Source organism: Prunus avium, chromosome 4 (genome assembly GCF_965620075.1).
Source record: "Prunus avium chromosome 4, drPruAviu1.hap1.1, whole genome shotgun sequence".
Lineage (NCBI taxonomy): Eukaryota > Viridiplantae > Streptophyta > Magnoliopsida > Rosales > Rosaceae > Prunus > Prunus avium.
In genome coordinates this window covers 35,832,873-35,854,289 of record NC_142287.1, presented here as the reverse complement: position 1 = coordinate 35,854,289, position 21,417 = coordinate 35,832,873, and the positions used below count along the sequence as shown (strand labels likewise).

General features: G+C 36.1%; 4 protein-coding genes across 5 annotated transcripts; 1 reads left to right on the top strand and 3 right to left on the bottom strand.

Moving 5' to 3' along the window:
* The first annotated feature begins 688 nt into the window (after positions 1-688).
* LOC110770884 (uncharacterized) lies at positions 689-1,730 on the top strand. Its single transcript, XM_088252726.1, has one exon. The coding sequence runs from the start codon at positions 890-892 to the stop codon at positions 1,403-1,405; it is 516 nt and encodes a 171-aa protein (XP_088108852.1). The 5' UTR covers positions 689-889; the 3' UTR covers positions 1,406-1,730.
* A 573-nt stretch (positions 1,731-2,303) lies between these two features.
* On the bottom strand, positions 2,304-7,015 carry SC3 (secretory carrier 3). The gene is made up of 12 exons (XM_021975109.2): positions 6,718-7,015; positions 5,612-5,728; positions 5,459-5,521; positions 4,703-4,736; positions 4,421-4,543; positions 3,903-3,965; positions 3,704-3,797; positions 3,253-3,298; positions 3,104-3,171; positions 2,948-2,996; positions 2,754-2,819; positions 2,304-2,628 (listed from the first exon to the last, which is right to left on the bottom strand). The coding sequence occupies exons 1-12, from the start codon at positions 6,775-6,777 to the stop codon at positions 2,542-2,544; spliced, it is 870 nt and encodes a 289-aa protein (XP_021830801.1). The 5' UTR covers positions 6,778-7,015; the 3' UTR covers positions 2,304-2,541.
* A 1,081-nt stretch (positions 7,016-8,096) lies between these two features.
* On the bottom strand, positions 8,097-13,769 carry LOC110770882 (lysine ketoglutarate reductase trans-splicing-like protein (DUF707)). Its single transcript, XM_021975108.2, has 16 exons — positions 13,242-13,769; positions 12,520-12,621; positions 12,261-12,377; positions 11,920-11,955; positions 11,578-11,688; positions 11,284-11,367; positions 11,090-11,208; positions 10,727-10,828; positions 10,436-10,552; positions 10,279-10,344; positions 9,639-9,705; positions 9,306-9,359; positions 8,994-9,089; positions 8,701-8,730; positions 8,547-8,582; positions 8,097-8,410 (listed from the first exon to the last, which is right to left on the bottom strand). Exons 2-16 carry the CDS (start codon positions 12,577-12,579, stop codon positions 8,264-8,266), a joined length of 1,242 nt encoding a protein of 413 aa, XP_021830800.2. The 5' UTR covers positions 12,580-12,621; positions 13,242-13,769; the 3' UTR covers positions 8,097-8,263.
* A 3,872-nt stretch (positions 13,770-17,641) lies between these two features.
* Positions 17,642-21,378, bottom strand: BRD4 (bromodomain 4). 2 transcript variants are annotated; one of them, XM_021975088.2, is made up of 5 exons: positions 20,585-21,378; positions 19,943-19,992; positions 19,659-19,736; positions 18,772-19,393; positions 17,642-18,467 (listed from the first exon to the last, which is right to left on the bottom strand). In XM_021975088.2, the coding sequence occupies exons 1-5, from the start codon at positions 20,735-20,737 to the stop codon at positions 17,931-17,933; spliced, it is 1,440 nt and encodes a 479-aa protein (XP_021830780.1). In that variant the 5' UTR covers positions 20,738-21,378; the 3' UTR covers positions 17,642-17,930. The 2 variants fall into 2 exon arrangements, with proteins under 2 accessions (XP_021830780.1, XP_021830779.1); XM_021975087.2 differs by having other exon boundaries at positions 17,642-18,470; positions 20,585-21,375.
* Between the last annotated feature and the right edge of the window lie 39 nt (positions 21,379-21,417).

Sequence of the window (21,417 nt, the reverse complement as noted above, 5' to 3'; positions counted from 1 at the left end):
AGAATCACCGTCCTCTTTAAATGAATTGCAGATTGGAAGTTAGCCACATTTATTCAGTGTTTTATGATATTGCTGTGAGTCCTGTGAATAGCCAATTCTAACTCTCTCTTCTCTTCTGCTCATCTCTCTGCACATCCCATAAATATCTTCAAGGTTTCATTCAAAAATTAGATACGTAATTGTATTCAACAAGTAACATCTCAAAACTAACATCAAAGCTAATAATAACTACTAAATTGATATCATCACATCAAATATCGACAATCTACTATGTACACTCGTTTCTAAAATGTAAAAATTGATTAACTGCACGTGGGTTCCCTCAGAACTGTTGATATCAGTTAATGCATAGACCAAACTTCATGTGTCAACTTATTACACAATATATAATACAAAAGGAATTTGAGAAAAACTAAAATATACCGAGATACTATTTATTGTGGCGTTGTTCCAAGCCAATCACTCATTGTTATGTGTTTTAACTTTCTGACATGACAATGCAACTTTTTGACATGGCAATGCATGATAGGCTTAGAATACTGTCATGATTACATCCCAATTCAAATTTGGATATATAATATATGTCAAATAAAAGAAACAAAAAAATGAGGATAATAAATGCACCCGACCTACTCACATTCATAGAGGGCCTTGCAAACTGTCCTCCAACACCATCTCTATTAAATGTGCCTTTTCTTCCTCATCACTACCACTACCACTACCACTAGTACCACCACTAGCAAGGAAGGAAGGATATGTCCCCCACTCCACTTGTATATATTCATTGCCAGTTCACAAACACTCCTTTCTCAATTCTCAATTCTCATCACACTCTCTCCCCACCAACTCCCAAAAAAGGCAAAAGCAAAAGCAAAATCCAAACGAAAAAATGATCCCAATATCAAGTCTCTTCTTAGCCACTCTGCTCCTCACTGCTTCACTTGTTATCTCAGCCCGACCCGAATCCAGTTTCTCAGCTGAACTCAAGCACTCAAATGACAAACCCATCAACCAGAACAACAAAAACAACAAGAAGGGTGGTGGTAATGGTGGTAATGGTGGTAATGATGGCAGTGGTGGTAATGGTGGTAATGATGGTAGTGGTGGCATGGGCGGGTTCTTTGGACCCGGCTTCGACATACCCGGGTTTGGAAAGGGCTTTGGCAGCAGTGTGGGTGGCGGGTATGGAGGCGGGTATGGGGGTCCAAATGGAGGGTACTCCAAGGGTGGTACTGTGAGGACTTCTCTGGTGTGTAAAGAAAAGGGTCCATGCTGCAAGAAGAAGCTGACGTGCCCTGCTAAGTGCTTCACCTCCTACAGTCGATCAGGAAAGGGGTACGGTGGCGGCGGCGGTGGCGGTGGGTGCACCATTGATTGCAAGAAGAAGTGTAGTGCTTATTGCTAGAGGAAAATAGGGTGGTGTTCCTGTTATGCTGCTGCAGCCGGCAGCCGGCAGCCGGTAATATTAATATATATAGTTTGCTATAATTATAGTATGTATAAGCATCTGATGTAATATGATGAAGTTTTTAAGTAGTAGACCATATTATATATATCCTATGAGACTATTTAATCTTCTTTTTAGCAAGTTTCTACTACTTCTTCGAGTGGCTTAAGAGTATTTGTTTGTTTTCTTTTTTGGGTGCTAAGCTTTGCCGGTGGTATTTAAAGCTTTTTGTGATTGTGTTGAAACTTGAAATCTAAAGTCTATGTGATATGATTTTGCTTTATTTAAGGGTGATGATGCCTCTATGCTCCAGAGTCTATCAAATTTGGACCACACCACACATCTGAACAAAACTTCATTCAAGTTGATACTTATTCTTGATTCTTTTGACAAAGACAAGATATCCTTTCATTTAGCATATGTTGCTTTCTTAATTAATATTATAGTCTAGGGTAATGCTAGGCTTATCACATTTTTCGTACCACATTCATACCACCTCTCTAATAGAGATGGAGCCCACCAATACAATGGGACCCATCTCTATTAGAAAGGTGATATGAATGTGGTATGAAAAATACGGTAAGCCTAGCATTTTCCTATAGTCTATCGTTGATCTGTTTAATAATGTATTTCGAGGAGGAAAAAGAGTTTGAATGGTTACAAAATTTTAAAATTTTATGTTTGATCCCCAGGAATTGAAAAATCAGCCTTTTCATATCTATTTATACGTTATTCCTTCACTCAATATGCAAATCTGGGCTCAGGTTACAGTAACAAACATAGCCCTGAGAGACATATTTCCAAAAATTAGGCAAAAAAAATGATGGAATTAACAGGATCTTTAGAAACTGCAAAATGAAGAGAACATGTTTTTTTTTTCTAGCAAGCCTCCTAATGAGTCTCCAGTATAGAAACAGAGGTAGCACTTAAATCAATCAATCTCTATGAAACAAGCGTAAAGGAGAAGGAACAAATAAAAAATAAAGGCTCAAACAAAACATCTGTGTATCCGCAAATCCTGCAACTAAGGGCATATACAACCTATATCAATACAGAAGTCTCCCATCTTTTCTTCTCCGTACAAGCTTTTAGCTTCAAAGCGCTGCCCTCACAACTCCTCTTGCTCCTTCACGCCTCATTTCAGCCGCTTTACCGCTTCCCCGGAAGTACATGTACACTTGCTGCACATGCAAAGGAAAAAAAAAGCGTTATAGAGGACCAAAGAATAAGTGCTACAACAGCACCCAACACGTTGCTTATCTTTTTGTGAGAATCTGGCAACGAGAATTGGATATTGGAATTAGACCTGAATAACCCAGATGCTAAGCAATGATTCAAGACAGAACATTCCAAATCCAATGAAGTAGAAGATCTATAAACAATGAAAAAATAATTAGTATCCTCAAAGGAAAAGAAGCATCTGAATGTGCTCCACGCGTGTGGGTGGGCAGTCATACAAAATGTTCCGAAAAAAATTGACTTCAGGACCAGCATTCTTACCCCAACCAAAGCATGGTTTCCCACAACATCAACTGCAGCCAGAATGCCACTGTTCCAAAGGAACACAACAGGAAATCATAAGCAGCAAACAAAGGGAAAAAGGTTTTCACTTATAAAGAATGTTGAAGTGCATTCCTAATTTAAAAGAGGGCATACGTGAGAGATTTTCCTTTGAAAATTAGTGGAGGAGCAACAGCAGCAAAGATGCAGAAGCCAATGTGGAGCTGTAGGAAGAAGAAAATAGATTATGAGTGATAGTTATGCTGAGTTTCTGAAATGAATTGCATGCCTACTACCCAACTTACCAAATAAAACATGAAAAACCATCCATACTTCAAAGCACTCTCGGACCTGCAAAAAGATTGAATGAGAATACAAATCAATTTCACAAGTAAAAATCCAGGAGCTAAAACATCAGTCCACATTCTTGAAACAATTACATAATACATTAGCACTAATGTCAGAACAGAGGTTAACAACTTGGAAGTTGCAGCAACTGAACCAGATTAATTCCTCATAACCATCATCACATGCTATCATATTACTAAAATCCAATAAAATTTCTTCCCTACATGTTCCCTAAATTGTTCTTTGTTGCTTCATTATAGTCTCACATGGGTTCAAGCTTCAGAGGGTTTCTTTTTGGCTTATAAACAAGAGGAATCACAAAAATAGGACTTCGGAAAGGCTAAAAAATGAAGAAGAAGAAAAAATATATATCAACGACCAATTTTAGAAAAAATGGGCAATATATACCTGAAAACTCGGTACAGTGGCCGGTACCACAAGACATAGGATCCAGGAGCCCCTGCTATGAAGTAGATAACAGCAAGGAACCAGATTTTTACCCCTACACAAAAATCAAAAAATGTTCAAATTCACCAAACTTGAACAGAGGATCCAAAATAAATATTTGATCATGTGCAGAACAGGTGCACAGTATAATTTCACTCACCTTCACCCTTAATCCACGCTGTAGTAACAGCTATTATATTCCAGAAAAGGCAAAGAACAATTCCTGCATAACATCACCATTCATCACCAAAATCTAGAGAGTCCCTGATGAACTTTTAGTTTAAAAGTTAAGGATACTTAAAAAATAAAAAATAAAAGAACAGCTCACACAGCCTATCTCACAATCAAATCATGATGGCATGATGAAGTAATGCTAAGAAACAGATGATTAGACACTACAGCCACTAGGTAAATAAGTCATCTTTCAAGAGCATTCAATGGTATATATAGAAACTAAACCCAACTGCTATACTTATGATTGTTATAAGTTTTGGGCTTTCATCAAATTTTCAGGCCTAACACCATAGTACAAGGTCAACCACCAACAACAACGATTTCCGCCCAAGGGAACAAAATGCCACACACAAATACAATTCATTTACATTAAATTTGCAATTATAATTGTGATTATAGTTAACACATAATCATAACATCCATAAAATTAAATGGTTGGCATACCTAACCATGTTGTAAACGCAACATACTGCACCCTTTGTAAGTGAATTGGTATTTCATTTGCAATATCATGATGGATAATTGGGAAGAAAGCTGGCCAATTTTTTTCCTCAAGAACAATTCCAGCTGCAAAACAAAAGGGAGCATGGAAAAACTATAGTTGATAAACTTTCAAAGGACATCAAACTTGTAAGTGTTTATACAGCATTTGGAACACAATACTTTAACCCCCCAAAAATGAGGAGGAGAGGAAAGCCAGTACAACCAAAAGGCAAGGCAAAATACCACGTGCTGCAGCATCTTCTTTCCGTTTTACTATCTGCGCAATAATAAATTAAAAAACAGTTCAGACCAAAAAAAAAAATTTAATTAATTAAAAAACAGTTAAAATTTGTATGGATGAATGATCAACTATAACAGGAAGTTAATTGAAACATATGTTAATAAAGTAAAAGTCAACAAGAGAAGAATGAAACAGAACTGCTCTGAAAATATTCAAAGAAAAAACTCATAAGCCAGTCCCTTAAATCCATCCCAGAAAATTGTCCCCTTAAACACCCTTCCTACTCCTCCCTAACCAGACACCAAGAAAATGCATAATGGTAACAGCCCTTTCAACAAGTCCCTTACACCTTGTAACAGGACAGCCATGTCATCCTATGAGCATATCTATAACCATACCAGATTCCACCACAGAACACCAAATTTGGAGAGAACGAATTGCCACACTTTTTTATTTATTTATAGAAAAAGGCATTAATGAAAATCAGCACTATCTTTTTATGTAAAAATGCAATTCACATGCGCACGACATTGTATCACTGACCTCACCCCCTGCCTCTCTTTATGGGGTAGGATTGTACTCCAGGAAATACAAGCGGTACAATCCAACCCAGAAAGGTCACTTTCACACTTTATAATTTGAGAATATTTTCAGCCTCGTATTGATGACCAGGTTGACAACAACATACTAATTAAGTACATAGCCCAGTAAGAGAAAATTTCACACATTCAGAATTTATAGTTTCTTTCAAGTCATACCTCCTCCCGCTTTCTCAATTCAGCTTCTTTAGCTTGGAGCTCCCTCTCCCTCTTTTTCAGATCCTAGATTCAAAAGAAAGAAAAAACTAAAATTAATATTTAAAAAATAGGTCAATTTCAATTGACTATATAACAAGTTGAGTTCAAACTTACTGCATTTCCATCGATAGGTATATCAACGGTGTCACCAAGGCCATAATTGAAACCAGCACGCTCAGGAGGAAGAGGTGAAAGTCTTGAGTTTTTGGCAGGAGCAACACTTCCAGGATTCTGATCAATTTGTAGCACATATGCATGAGAGCTCAAACAGTAGGTGATATAAGCCAGTATATTTCCTCAGTTTCTTTTACATACAAAGCCATGATTACCATTTCCGAAGGAAACAGAGAAACACATCATTTAAGAACCCAAGTAATGAACTCAATGTTCCCTGTTAATAAAACCCTCCATTCTCTACCGTCAATGTACTCCACAGATACAACTACATGTCTAGATGTACTTTAAACAATAATTGGATAGTTTTAGAAGCTCTGAATTTTGGGAACTTCATAGGTACCCCTTCCATCCACGATTTGATTGTAATCCAAAATCTGTTCTGGGGGTGTCAGAAATTAGAACAACTACTTGTGAACGGAGACATTCAAGTATGATCCATTTTCCTTAACTGGGTTACATGAATCTACATCCTTTTTTACAGTGCAATGTCGTATCTAAAGTTGAACATTTTTGTCCTTTTAGAGTCAAACCTTAGTTAAGAGTCCACACCAAAATCATTTTCTACAAGCAAAAAACAACGTCTGAGGAAGATAGTTTTTAAACCCTACATGTGCACTGTGTCTGGAATCCCATTCCGACCATATCCAACAAGATTTTGGCTGGTATTAAAAACCACACAATCTACCACCAACGCCAACTCAAAATCGAGAAAGTAAAAAAGAAGTTGCAGAGCTGGATTTAGATAAGGTTACTTGTATATATGGATTTCGATCATAATTTCTAGAGCAAACTGCTATAATAAAATTTCAACAAGACAATAAAGCTCCAGAAAAGTTGCGCAGTTGGAGAAAAGTCGATCGATTTACTTTAATTTCACAACGAAACCCAAACACACAAAAAACCATAGATCTTAAAATCTACTAAAACACATCCAATACCCAGCAAGTCAACGACCTTACTAAATCAGATTCACCAAATTAAAAAACCCAATTCGAATTCATTTCAATAGAAACAGTAGGAAAATGATTGGCAAAGAAACTTACAGAGAAGGGATTGACTTCATCTTCTTCAGCAAAAGGGTTACTATCGTATCGACCAGCCATGGAAGAGAGATAGATGAGATTTGAGTGCCGAGGACCAGTCTCAGAACTTGGAGGCAAATTGTCTTAAGAGATCTGAGACTATAAGCAGAAAATGAAAAGAAAAAGCTTGTAGGCGAAGAAATAGAATTGAAGGAGAAAAATTATTTTCAGGCACAAAAGTAAAAGAAACTGAGGAGATTAATGGAATTTCTAGAGAGAGAAAATTAGTAAACGGTTCCTGTCTTTAAATATTTTTCTAGATAGAGAAAGCGGGACTCGTCTACTCTTTTTGTCAGCTTTCGACAACGAAGGCGGCTTTTTATTTTGATTTTCATATTTCTGGGGCTAAAAAATAAATTTCCTTTTTTGGGTTTTCATTTTTAATTTTTTATATAATACCAAAAATGAAGAAGAAAAACTCAAAAATAATTTGAATGCGTAAGTTGAAAAGTTGGTCAATTAATCCACATGCTGCTGTCCGGTTAGCTGTTGCTTTGGTTGTAACAAAAATTCGTTGTTAATTTTTTATGGTTTTTTGTCCATAATATTGGTGTAAGCGTCCAATAACATGGTCAGCTAATTAATCTTTTTTTATTTGGTTTATTCTTGAATACAAATGATAGTTTGAACTATAAAAAAGATTTCTCATACACACATACAATTATGATCCGTGATCAAGTAATCTTGAATTAGGGTTTTTTAATCTTCTTATTTATGATCTCATCTACAATGAAGTCCGCTGTTTTCCTCTGTTTTCATTTGCAAACAGCAGCATTTACATAACACTGAAAAAAATATTGTTTTTTATAAAATAAAAATGAAAAATCCTACCCATTAGCAACACTTAGCCCAAAACTAGAAAATTCATTTCAGAATGATTATTATTTATTTTAATAGAGTAGCAAGCACCAGCTGTAAAGACTTGAGTTGATTATATTACGCAGCACGCGCTATTGATGTGCTTCTAGAGGGATTATTTTTCTTTTGTGTTTAATATTCAACTCATAAATATTAGCCCCATGTCAGCTGCTTCTTTTCATTTCACACCCCTCAGCTTTTGTGTTTTGCAGTCATGCTAGGCTAGCTGTGATATTGAATTGATTAAATGTGGTCAGAGATGAGACCTCATGAAAGGAGAAGAAAATGCCTATAAATTAATTCATCCAGAAAATGAACAGAATTTGCTGTTTATATTGTCCCTGCCATCTTCCTCAAAGTCACGCTTGGTTTTTTCAACAATGCATGGGAGACCAGTATACCAGCTATTATGTTACACCAAAAGCTAAATAGCTTGTATAAACCGAGAAAAATTAAAGGGAGTAAGCGGCCGGAACAAGATACATGGGAAATGGGGCTAAATTTGAATTGCAGGGAACAAAATTAATGAATATCCAAATAATGAATTAATTATGTGTTCAAAAAAGGCTACACAAACTATTGGTATAGATGGAGACTGCCTGTAAATGAATCTGCACTAACATTTTAAACCACCCCCGTTAGGATTAACTTAAGAGCTCAAATGGGTGTTTCGTTTGCGCTGTTTCCGGCGTCTTATGCTACTTTTAAATGGATCGGTCCAGTTCATGTCCTCATCTACAGCATTATTCCATCGCTCTTTGAAGATTGAAAACTCCCGCGTTGATTGCCTCCTAATCTGCAAAGTCCATATTCAATGTAAAACAAATACGTCTATCGAGTCACCGGAGATTATTACTTTTCGCCATTTCAGATTATACAATTGAATATTTATACACATAATGGAAAGCAGGCTACAGATACATTATTCTCACCTCAGTTCGCACATCAAAACCTGAAGCACCACGTTTCTGCATATCATAGAATGAAAGTTAACAAGATGATATTTAGACTGCTTGTAGCTGTCGAATTTTTGATTAAAAAAAATAAAAAGTAAAAAAGATTTCTAACGCTTATAGTGAAGTTTACCTTGCTTGTCTTCTTCCCACGATTGGAAACCTGCAAATAGAGAGAGAGTTGAGAAATTTTTATAGTCCAAGAAAAAGGGAGAAAAAAAGACTGAGCTGTTAAGATGAATGTGCAGGAGATTGTAAAGCGATAATCTGAAAACAATCCCACCATCAAGATAATTGTTCATTTATGGTTTAACACCAGTAAACATATAGTTCGAATAATAGCCCACCACTTGCAAACACTAGCAAGCATCAAGCAAAAGCATAAAAGCTTTCTTGCAGCCAAGGAAGAGGCAGAGAGCAACTAACCTTTCTTGCAGACAAACCACCATCTCCCAAAGTTTGTATGCCCTTATGAACAACATATTCACTATCAACAACTCCCACCTTCGTCGTACGGTCTCCCTGCAAAATGCGGCATTTTACTTATGGCGACTGCTAAATGTTACGTAAACTCACATGGAACTGTTGATTTGATATAATCAATAATCAAGCAAAGAAAAGAAACTGAAGCAATTTCGGGCAACCAAACCCCTCAGTGCAGAAAATCTCATAAAAAGAGTAACTGAATGAGGAAATTGATTCTTAACCTTACCCAAGAAATAGGAAAGTAGGTTTTACCTGTGCACAATATCCAAGTTTCATGTCCAGACCCCATCCATGTACAAGATCATTCTGAACAAAAATAAAGCAGCTCCGTGAATAACTTAACAAAGATATTTTCAAAATTGTATTTGACATGGTAGTGGTGCTCAAATTTTATAAGAGATAAGCACTCCAAAAATTTTGAAAATTGAAAAAGCAAGGGGATGATGATCCTCTTATCAGCGAGAAAAGATTCCAGCACAAAGAAAGAAATCCATGGCAACAAATACCAAAAATAATAAATAATATTTCAAAAAAGTTTGTTGGGGTTATAGTGGAGTTGAACAGACCAAGGTAAAAAAGGGATACCTGTATAAGATGCCAAGTACAATGCCAGGCAGCTCTTGAAAAAACCGGAGCCATACCTTCCACAAACCTGCATTTGTCAATTTAAAAGGCTAAATAACCATTCCACAGTCCATTAGAGAAAATTATAGACTATATCCTAAAAGAAGACATTAATATCCAGATAACCAATGTTAGATGTATATCACTTAAGAACGCTATTATAGCGATTCATCAACTTGCGTGCCCATTGTGTCTCTAATAAGAGAAGATAGTGTAACACTATCAAATAATTGTTAAGCCACACCCTAACAATCAATTTATCAGATTTTTAGGATGTACAAACCATAAAATTTATTATGATATCAGAGGAGGAGATCCTAAATACAAATCCTTATATCCACAACCTCCCAAAATAAGTTGAATTACACATAGTGAGACCTACTGGTGGAGCGAGGTCCAAACATACATGAAAATGTCAGAATATAACAAATGTGTCAGCTCCCATCTTTACAGATTAGATTTTTAGAAACAGTGGTAAACCAAGAAAACATATCAGGTAGGTCAGATATCATAATTACTCATCACATAGATAAAAGCATTCAACAGATTCTTTACACTTAGAAGAAATAGCTATATCTATTGTACCAGTATGACAACTCACCCAGTGCATGGTGGTGTCTGACTTGCTTCTGTACACTTCACACTGCCTCTGATGTCATAAACTCTTCTGCAAAGAGTGAAAATTTTGTTTGAGTATAACAAATATTCAGAAAAATAAATAGAGTTTATGATACAGTGGTTTAGACCATGCTATTCACCTATGGAACTTCTTTTTTCTAGCACGAATTGTAATTCTATGATGTATATCTGTTGAATTTGGATGCAAAGCTGGCTGAGATATCTCCAGTCCTGCTTCTCTAACAATTTCAAGGTATCTGGGAAAGAAAATCCAAAATTTAAATTATACGCAATGAAGAGCATATATGGTCCAGATAAAAACACACAAATAAAATCAATATGCTACCTATGGAACCAAGTTAATATATTCAGAGGCAAAGAGAAGTAGAGTGTGCCTTGCATAAATTGTCCTAGACACCCATTAATATTACCTTCCTGGATGAAAATTCTCAACCCCCAAATCTTCATCCCAAAGAAACACGTAATCATAAATGGACACAATATCTGGATGTAGAAAGCGTTTGGCAAACCACCTGAAAATAAACCATAAAAAAGTTAGAAAGACGAGAAATGAGAAACAAAACAAAAATCAAGGAACATCAATAGTAGGGAACCGCCCTTTGATAAATGCAACTGTGAGATACAATGAGTTCATTGCATGCAGTACATCCATAGTTAACGCATTCAAGTAGGTGCTGAACTCTTGGAATAATTTACTATATAAAAAAGGCCATTTTTTCAGTGGACTCAAGCCAGATAATTGCAGAGAATCATGAAGGCAACTACTAACTTACCACTTTGTTTGGTTCTGGGCAACTATGTGTATGGCATCGCTGCTCCACTCAAGATCCCACCACCCATCAACATTCCCATCATAATGGAATAGAATGATGGTAAAGTTTTCTGGAAGAAACTGAAATCGATAAAATTAGGACAAGTGTCACTTGATGTCACTTTGAACATACCAGCAGAAAAATGTATTACTTACCTTTTCCACAATAGCATCAACACTATCCTTTTGCTTAATACCAACCGGAATAGCGAGCAAGTTACGATGGCTATAATGATCGACCTGAATCAGAATAACCACCCCAAATTACAAAAAATATATATGTCAACATCAACACCATCAACACAGTTATCATAATTAACGAACTTTGGTTTACCCCTCACAGTACCAATAATCTAGCAATCATCTATAATTTTTTATTACTGAGGACAAGTGGGCATGCAAGAAAGAACCTTAAAAATTATGTTAAGCACAAAACGATCAAAATCTTACCTTTAACCTTGACCCACTTGTCAACCATAAAGGCCTTAGCTCTAAATCTGACCTAGCTTGTATGATGCCACGAGGTAAACTGTCCAACTTTTTGGAAGTCACAAAAATATCCTAGAGGCAAGTAACAGAAGAAATTTAGAATATAATGAAGGTAAGAAACATACATCCACATTGGATCATCCAATCATGCAAGAATCGTAAATCAGGCTGGTAACTTCAGTAATTTATAAACCAATGAAGAACAGCTACAGAAGACTTACTTAAAGGTGTTATGAAACACCGATTAAGCAAGGTAAGAAAACATTAACTTGGCAACATGGCTACAAGGATCTAAGCAGTTACCTTTACTGTGTCAAAGGGATTCCATTTTGCGTCCATCTAATAAATGAAAGGAGAAAAGAACAATCAGTAGACTGAACGCCAGGACAACAAAAACAGTAATTTGAAGAATATCATATAAATCAATAGGAATGCTCCTATGTTACTTTGGGTTTCTCTAAAACCAGTGTAAACTTATTTAAATCGGCCAATCAAATGCAGTAAAATTGTTGATATATTCTTGTGTACGATGGTGTCAACAGATTCCAAATGGATTGCCAGAAGGTCATCAAGAGAATATCCTGCCGATCTTGGTTGATCCTTATAAAGGATGAGTGACAAGTTCAGATGAACAGAAGGGGTACCTCTGTCTGCTGATAAGCTTGATATTGGTAGTTGGTGGTTCTATACACAATGAACAGCATTACTGTACATACAACTCCCATAAACGACAGCTGCTTCATCTTCAATCCGCATTTTCCCTGCATCAGCGTTATACATTATAGGAACACTTGATTAAAAAAACAATAACTCCAAAATATCACTCAATAGCAAAACCTTTTGGCATCATTTGAACTTAATGCAACAATAAATAAAACAAGGTATTAAGATTGTGGATCATACTCCATCAGAGAACGCATTCCTTTTCTTGAACACCCATATCCATGAGTTTGGCGACTTCATAGACAACCAAGTCTTCTATTTTATTTTCATAACAATAACAAGCTGCAATACACGCACATTAAACAGAGACCAATATTAGTTGTGATTCCAACCAAATGCTACCCAGAATACACTATTTTTTAAGAAGTAATTCCACAAATTTGCCAAAATCCAAGTTTGACGGCTGATTCTATATATAATCATGCATCTTATTTCTGGATGTTTTGAGTCTACGAAAAGGAGTAAGCCAGGGCGGGATTAAATTTCTATTGAAGTAAGTGGGAATGTCTTAAAAGGACTTCAAAGATCAGTACTACAACAAGGGCCTTCCATATGTAATCTGGGCAACAGAGACTTCTTTCAGATTTTCAAGGTAAATACTAAATCTATTAATAAATAAGTACACTTGCAGAACCAACCAAACTTTAAAGAAATTACTAATTAAATACTACATAAGACTACCCACCCTGAACACAAACAGATCAAAAAAAATTGTGTTATTTTTTAAAATTTAACATCAAGGGAAAACTCTATTATACAGAAATGAATTCCATGAGATCTTAATAAGGCAAAAATGATTTAAACCCAGATACAGCAATTTCTTTAAATTTTTAAAAAAGCGGACATCATTGAAGAATCTTGAAGCTGATCAATCACTGAAGAGAACCCAAGAGAAAACTCACCATGAAACCAGAAAACTAAGCACCTCCTCTGTGAATCGCCAAGAAACAGAGATTGGATGAAAGATCGGAAGCCTCCAAAAGCAAAGGCCTGGAAGAAAGAAAGTGGTATATCGATCGAGCTCCAGCTGAGGCTGTCACTAAAGTCTGAGCTGAACCCAAAGGCAATGACGACCGTATGATTCGGTAAAACCCAGCAGAAGAAAGCAGAAGCAGAGAGAGAGAGAGCAAAGAAAGAGACTGAGCAATATAGAGAGGGAGAGAGTATTGAGGGGGGAAGAGAGAGTCGAAAGACGAAGGAGACGGAGGGGGCGGGTTTCAAGGGAGTGAGTCAGCTGCCGATGTAGTAGTGAGGGCATGCGCAGAAGAATCAGAAAACCATGGAAATGAAGAAATGATGATGAGAGAAAAATGGGTTTTTTCTTCGTTTGGTTTTGGGCTCTGATTCTCGCCGACTAGTGTCACTTTGTATCAGACACGCGAACCCTCGGATCCTCGTGTCTTGTCCTCCCTTGCTAATTTCATGTCTTTATATTATATATTGGAGAAATCTCAGACCAAACTCTCAAGTTTTTATTTTCTGTTTTTTGGTTTTTTGCTTTGTTTTTTTGTTTAAAAATAATTATAAAAGTAAAAACACACAGAGAGACTGTGAAATGTCACCGTCTGGTGTATGTCCAAAATCTTGGTTACCTGATCTTTCGGGTTTGAATTTTTTTTTTTTTTTTTTTGAAAAATGGTTTTTGGAAAATTTTATAACAGCACTGCTGATATTAAAATGGAATGGAATTTATCCAGAGATTTTCTTATACAACTTTCATGTGCTGGAACAGATTTGTCCACTTAATTTCTTTTCCGATAAGGGCAAAGGAGAATTTCCTTTCAAGCTAATGAATTTGGGCAGCTTGACATTCAATTTCCACACCTGTCTAAGTATCCTTTTATATTTTGGCTGACTTTTAATTATCCATTAATCACAAATTAATGGGTGATTAATGGGTTCAGGGTTAGTTACCAATGGTAGTAGAGGAGCCAAACTTCTAGAGGAGGGGGGACTAGACTAGATTAGATTCGATTAGCAAAATGCATACATTTTTTATGTGCAATCAAGGCATAATATGAATATTGTTGTCTAACTTAAAGGATATATGAGGACTATTCATAATAGGTTGATGACTAAAATGTATCCCTCATAATCTCACCAATTTGAAGGGGATTAGGGGGACCTCTTATAGATAGTCTTCATTCTTCCTCTAAATTAGGCAACACATTCATATTATGCCTTCAATAAACCATAAATGTAGACATTTTTCTAGTATAGTCTAGTCTTTCCTGGTTAATCACCATCCCTAATAAAAAGTGTAACTGATTAAAATTCTAATATTTTGATGCTAGTTTCAAGCTTATACGTTTGAAATTATGGCCCTAATTATGCTAATCATTTTCTCATTATCCACTCATACAAGTCATAAAGAATACCTTCAAAAACCAAACTACACTGTCGTCAAATCCACCGACTATATTATTAAGCATTCATACAAAATCGAAAATAAGACATCGTCAATAAAGTTAATACAACAACTATCACTTGATTTGACTTACCAAAATTCACACGCGGTATTCAGTAATTTTGTATTGTAAATACATGAAAGCATGGACCCATTATGGCAAAAGTCGCTTTTGCTTTGCTTCTTGAGTTGGAGATTGTTGGGTGTCGGAAACCTTTGGCCAATTAGATTCTTCCACATACTCCCTTAAAAGCCGGACTTCCAACTAATCTTTGACGACATACGAGGACGACAAATGCGAGGTGCGTTTATCAAAGTATATATCAACTCCAACTCCAGATGCTGAATAGTTAGTGAACCACCATTGATCAACCTCCCCTAGCAAATTTATTATTAATAATAATTTAAACTTTCGATTTAGAATAAATAAAATATCAATTTCCACTTAGCACCAACCTTTTCAGCCACGGTATGATTCATTTACTAATATTTTTCTCGATAATATTAAAAGGGCGATAAAAAATATTCAGTAATGCTTTCAAGGGAAAATAAAAAAAGTTTGTGTAAATCATTTTTTCTCATACCTAAATAATCGTTTGACTCTAACTTTTCCTGTCAAATGAATGGAGGAAAAAGATAAAAGTTTGATGTGGATTTTTGCTATTCGATTTTAATTTTAAAAAATTTATTTTTACCCAAAAAAAAGTATTTAGGTATCTATTAATTTGTAAATGACCCACTAGTGTAGTGGTTTAGAGTTTTTACTCCCCAGACAGTGTCCTGAATTCGAGTCCTAGCATATGTGTAATGTGTGAGAGTTTAGTATATTATCGTCTCTCTTAATATGAAAAATTCTAAAAAATATATTTATTATTTTAATTTTATTCAGGATTTGGTGAGAGATCACATCTTACTTACCAAAATCCTTTTCTTTTTCGTGTCGTTTGCCCTTATCTTTCCGTAAGGGTTAGTTTCACTGGATAGCTCTTTAGCTAAGCTTTTATCCTCTCAACATTTGTCCTTTCTAAAATGTGTAGAATAAGTCAATCATGATTAGAAATTTAGAATGTATAGAGATGCTCGTCTAATTTTCTTAACTTCTATCTTTATATTTTTATAATTGTAAGTTCATTTATACGTGGGAAATAGTAAATTTATGTATTATACGTGACAAGACGAAAAATCCAAAAACAAAAGAAGAAGAATAAGAAAAGATGATAAGCACAAGATTTTATTAGCTTTATTTTAAAAATAATCCAAAAGCTTACCCAAGTCTAAGGATTCTGTCATTTTTATGTTTATGATCATCACATCTATCATGTGACGATAGAAACGTGTCGCAGCCATCTCTTTCCAAAATTATTTTACTTGTTTAAAAGGCATTTTCGTGTTCCAAAACAATATTATTTATGCGTAGAAGAAAATGTCGTTGGCATTAATACAATACACTTTGAGTTAATTAGCATAATAATAAAATAATAAGATTAGTAACATTGTTTAAGCTCCACTACCACTACGCTTTAGTGGAGGGTGGGAATTAAATTACGGATTAAAACGCATTATAATAGATATTAAACGGCAAATTATTGTTTAAGATGACACGTATTTTGGCAGACAATAAAATATTTATACATGTATGTGGTTCGGCAGTGCATAAAAAATATATATACAATAACGAAGAAAAAAAAAAAGTTTTATTTGGCCAGCAAAAAAGAAAAGAAAAAGTTAAATGGCCGTCAACAAAATGTGTTTTGACTTTGAAGGCATCTATCGGAATTGGAGTTTATTTTATTTATTTATGAAGATCTTTTGGAGTTAATATGGATAAATAAATGCATAATCTAATTAGTTGCACTGACCAAAACAGATTAACATATTTGAAGTGCTTAGGTTAGGAGTTTTTGTCATCATTAATTAAAGAAATCAATCGGATTGGTTTATTCTTGTGTTTGGTACGTAATTAATAATCTGATATATAATATTTTTAAATATTTTTTTTAAAAACAACTAGGGAAGTTGAATTGGGATTGGAGGGGTAGTTGGGATTGGGAAGTTTGTTGTGCTAGTTACGTCTGAGTTTGCTGCAAATTTATGGCAGATGACATGAAGTGTATTATGGACCCAATCAAAAACCAAAAACCAAAAACCAAAAACCAAAACAAAACGCACGAGTCAATATTTATGATTTCTGTGCGGTAGACCTGGGTTTTTGTCCCACACGTGGCACCCATGACCCAAGCAATGAAAGATCGATGCATGGTTAGAAATATTGGATATGGTGGGTGACATCAATGGTCATTTGTTGGAAAGGCCACCTTCACGGCTGACGCTGTGTGTGTTTGTTCTTCTTATATCATGCAATTGGAGGAACCTGTTTGGTGTCATTTGTTGTATGTGACATTTTGCTAAAAGTTACAATGGAATTTTATATTTATATGTCTCGAATAATCGTTAATTTATATTTTGTTAAAACTTCTAATTAACTCTATAATTTAAATTTCATGAACGATAGTGTTGTTGGATAAATTTTATGAATCAGTTGGTATCATTTGGAACGTAAATGTTATGAAGCACGACTAATGATTAAAACAAACATAACAGTCCATAATTGACATTATATTATATTGTATTGCACTTTTAATCCGTTCTTCAGATGATGCTCAAATTTCAGTCAATTTCTTGACAGCTTTATATTAATTGGTTATATTTGGTGTTGCATCTAATCAGCTATAATTATAGTATATTCAGTAGCTTTAAGCATGATATCGAGTTTGGGAGAAAAAAAAAAGAAAAAAGAGAGGGTTGCTGTATCATGCATCAATGGGAAATGATAAAAGCCGCTTACTTTATTACAAGATAAGTGGGTTAGAGAGATTGAGTGGTTGCTAGTTCTGGTAAAGTAAATCTTAAGAAGCAAGCATTATGTGTGTTAATGTTTGATGAACCATCCATTTCTGAGATGGATCATTTCAGAAATTATACAATCGTAGGTGTTTGATTGATGCTTTACAAAACTACATCTTGTTATATTGGTCATACTGAGAACCAGGACCAGGGAAAAAGGAACCAGAAACGTTTGTACACAAGATCCTACAAACTCTACATCCGATTTTCTGAATCTAGAACCTGAAGCTAAACCTGGACTTTAAATGGAAAAAGGGATAGGAACAATTTACAGCTACATCTACTTTGTCCGACCTCTTTTCCTTCCCTTCACGGGAGTTACATTTTGTTGACTAACACTTCTACGTCCAACTTTTCTAGGGTGCCCGGAGGTTTTCTTCGTCACAGCAAAAGATTCAACTGATGGAGAGGAATCAGCATTAGCATGACTTGGCTTCTTACTTCTGTTTGAAGTCTTAGCAGCCACATTTCCTGCATTGGCAGCCTTTCCCGACAACCTTCTGTTACCAGCTGGGCGAGCACTCCGGGGTTTACCTGGAGGATTACACACTAATGCATTTGAGGAGAGGTTGGCAGAGGTAGCCTTGCCACTAGAATCCTTGAAATGCTGCCGCAATGTTTTGGTGGTGAGGTCTCTGAGAAGCAAAGCAGATTTGTATTCACGTGTGTTCTTCGAGTAAAACACCAAGGCATTGTTTGCAAGCAGCAAGAGATCTCGAAAGAGTTCCTTAACTGACATCACAGAGTGGTTGGAAATCCTCGATCTTATTGTGTCAAAATCCATGTGTCTATGGATCAATTTCTTATATCTTCGTCTCTTCTGTCATGAAATACGGTTGATAATTAGAGAAAGTTTGCTTCGTACATTATGCCAAATGCTTGTTTCATACATTATGTTACAGTATGCCAAAGGTCTGCTCACTGTGGATGGAATCCACAATTTCTATCTGATGAAACAAGTAATGGATATCTCTAAGTCATAAAAAAACATGCTTAAGAGGTAGCTATTTTCAAGGTATACGTGTTGAAAAGCAGAAACCAGCACAGCACAATGATCAGTTCACCAAGGTGGTGAGTTCAGTAGACCAATTGAACAGGATGTAGTTGTAAAGCATCCATACCTGGCTATCAAGTCGATGACGAAAGACAGAGGCACTTTTATGCTCCAAAAATGAATTGAAAACGTTCCACAGATGGTCAGTTTCATCCTTGGTTGAACCTCTATTACAATCACCCGCACCAGAAGAGGCAAATTCCTCACGACATTCGCTGTTTGAATTTTCTATACACCGCAAGGCAGTTACAGCATCAGGAGAATCCAAAAGGCGACTTTCTCCAATGCTGGCTTCCTTAACATCCCTACTAGTACAATCCTTCCTCTTTCTCTTACCCCGTCTCTTTCTCAGATTCCCTCCTAGTCCTACTCCTACATACAAAGTTCCTACCAACTTCTCGATGCTTGAGATTTTCTCATGCTCAGAAGAGTGTGAAGCTTCTCTTTTAGTCTCTGTTTCTTCAGTTGACTCTGTAACTGGTATCTGGCATTCAGGTGAGCAGCTTGTCAATGCTTCACACGTGAAACTGCCAGCAGATGGCTCGTCCTTAAATGCCTCTTTAACAGAAGGGTAATGTCCCTCTGATTTTTGATAACCAACAGGTGATTCTGTCTGGGTGGAGCCATAATTGTTGTAACCATCTTCTCCTTTCTCCGCCTTGAGAGTTTCAAGCTTTGATTCCAAAGATCTGTAACAGCCACATCGAATAAATCTTTAACCGAAACGCAAAGAGACAACATGGAGGACTCTGTAGACTGTAAGTTTTCTAGTCAAGGTCTTGATGGCATGTAGAATACGAAAGGATAAATGCAAGGGGAAATTGCCCAAGTGCTTGAAGGGAACTATGTCAGTTCTCTAGGAGCAGTTTGGTCTAAACACAAATCTAGAAGATGTGAAGCATTTCTGATCATTTTCTAAACATAAACATCTTGAAAAGGAAGGAAATGACTAACCCTATTGAGTCTTCAGATTTTTTGAGAGCTTGTCTCAACTCTTCCATTCGTTTCTTTCGGAGATCTTCAAACCAAGCCCTAAGGACAAAAACACAAGATTTAAAGATGAACACATACAGTCATATAACTCGTTTCATGAGTGCATGATCAGAGACACCACATAGATACATTGTTACGAAAAGTCGAAGCTAATCCATGAAAACAGAAATTAGAACTTACTTGCATACAAATCTTAAAATATTTATGCAAAACCAAAAAATGTGCACTTTACACAAAGAGCTTACTTGCATCCAGAGTATCGCTTTCGCAAGTCATTATATTTGGCTTTACACACCTGGGAACAAAACATAGATAATATGTTCATCATACTGGATGAGCAAATAATGTTATGAACAAAATATCAACCAGAATTTATATCTCCACAAAACACTTGCATCCACAAACTAATACAAGGAAAGTCTAGCTCAAGCAATAAGTAGAGCTTAACATGTCTAGCATTAGTAACTTTTTTTTTCTTTTTTTTCTTTTTTGAGGTTACAAAAAAATGCCATGCATATATACTTCTTTGACCTACCTACTTTATGGACTGATCCTGAGAGGAAAAATAAAATCAAGGCCCAAGCAAGCAACCCAACAACTTATTCATTTTTATTCCTTTTGATAACCTCGTATTAATTTATTCGCCCGGGAAGGGACCCACCCAATAAATGAAAGGCATCCTTAAAAAAGTAAACAATCATCGGATAAACAGCAGGACCTCGTAGTCCTTGACCAAAAAAAAAAAAAAAAAGACCTCGTAGACGGAGAAGGGAAACCAAGAAATCAAATGAACAATACAAAGAAATGTAAAAAAGTTATACTGCTTCAAAATGGAGACAAAAAAACTAGCAGTAAAAATATAAAATTAAGAAGAAAAAAATAAAAACCTCGGGCGTGAAAGTGTACGGACAAACGGTTCGGGCTCGGAGCTCCGCGGCCACCTGGTTCCAGTCTCGGGTTCCGTGTCTTAGGATAGCCCCGGCCAATAGAAGCTCCACCCATGTGCCCCACCTGCTACCTCCTATTACCTCCGCCCCCATCTTTACCCTCCACGTGTACTCCCCTGATCATCACCCACCACCACCGCCACCTTCTTGCCCTTTTCTTATTCTACGCAACCCCGACCCCCGGCTCACGTTAGCGTACGCCGCTACACAAACAATACATACCCAGTCACCCACCACCCCTTCCGATCATGAATGAAAAAGAGAAAATAGATGATAAAGAAAAATGAAAGAAACCCAATTGAATGGTCCGTCCAGGAATTAAAAGACCACCTTTTGGGTATTGGAAAACCGGCTCTTGGAGATGTTGGGTAGGCTTGACATGAAAGGTAGGTTTTTTTTTAAATTTTTTTGGTATTAAAGAAAGGTAGTTTTCGCAGATGGAAAAGCGGATATGGATGAGAGAGAAGGGTGGTTTTGAGAGGTTTAGGTGGTGTCGAAGGTTTTTTTGTTTTGGGTTTTTTAATTATAGTATGCGTGGGACAAGGTGTTGACGGATTCTATTTTCTATTGAGGTTGACGAAGAAAAGCCTTAAACAAACTAAAAACAAGGTATCTTAAAATGGAGGCTACGAAAAATGTGAAGAAAATGAAAAGAACAACGGGAGATTATATAACCAGAAATAATAGAGCATGTTACATGTTGGTCAAATATAAAAGGGGTTTCTCTCTCTACTCTCTCTCTACCACTGGATTGCCTTTAGCACCGTTATAAT

What these genes read in the sequence shown, in the direction of transcription:
- SC3 (XM_021975109.2), bottom strand. Translation starts at nt 6,777, where the DNA reads ATGGCTGGTCGATACGATAGTAACCCTTTTGCTGAAGAAGATGAAGTC. An exon ending in TACCTATCGATGGAAATGCA is followed by an intron (nt 5,522 to 5,611) that starts GTAAGTTTGAAC and finishes TTTTGAATCTAG; the next exon opens with GATCTGAAAAAGAGGGAGAG. An exon ending in TTCAAAGGAAAATCTCTCAC is followed by an intron (nt 2,997 to 3,103) that starts GTATGCCCTCTT and finishes CCTTTGGAACAG; the next exon opens with TGGCATTCTGGCTGCAGTTG.
- BRD4 (XM_021975087.2), bottom strand. Translation starts at nt 20,737, where the DNA reads ATGGGGGCGGAGGTAATAGGAGGTAGCAGGTGGGGCACATGGGTGGAG. An exon ending in CGTACACTTTCACGCCCGAG is followed by an intron (nt 19,993 to 20,584) that starts GTTTTTATTTTT and finishes TTTTGTTCCCAG; the next exon opens with GTGTGTAAAGCCAAATATAA. An exon ending in GTCATCGACTTGATAGCCAG is followed by an intron (nt 18,471 to 18,771) that starts GTATGGATGCTT and finishes ATTTCATGACAG; the next exon opens with AAGAGACGAAGATATAAGAA.
- LOC110770884 (XM_088252726.1), top strand. Translation starts at nt 890, where the DNA reads ATGATCCCAATATCAAGTCTCTTCTTAGCCACTCTGCTCCTCACTGCT.
- LOC110770882 (XM_021975108.2), bottom strand. Translation starts at nt 12,579, where the DNA reads ATGAAGTCGCCAAACTCATGGATATGGGTGTTCAAGAAAAGGAATGCG. An exon ending in TTGATGCTATTGTGGAAAAG is followed by an intron (nt 11,209 to 11,283) that starts GTAAGTAATACA and finishes TATCGATTTCAG; the next exon opens with TTTCTTCCAGAAAACTTTAC. An exon ending in AGAAAAAAGAAGTTCCATAG is followed by an intron (nt 10,345 to 10,435) that starts GTGAATAGCATG and finishes CACTCTTTGCAG; the next exon opens with AAGAGTTTATGACATCAGAG.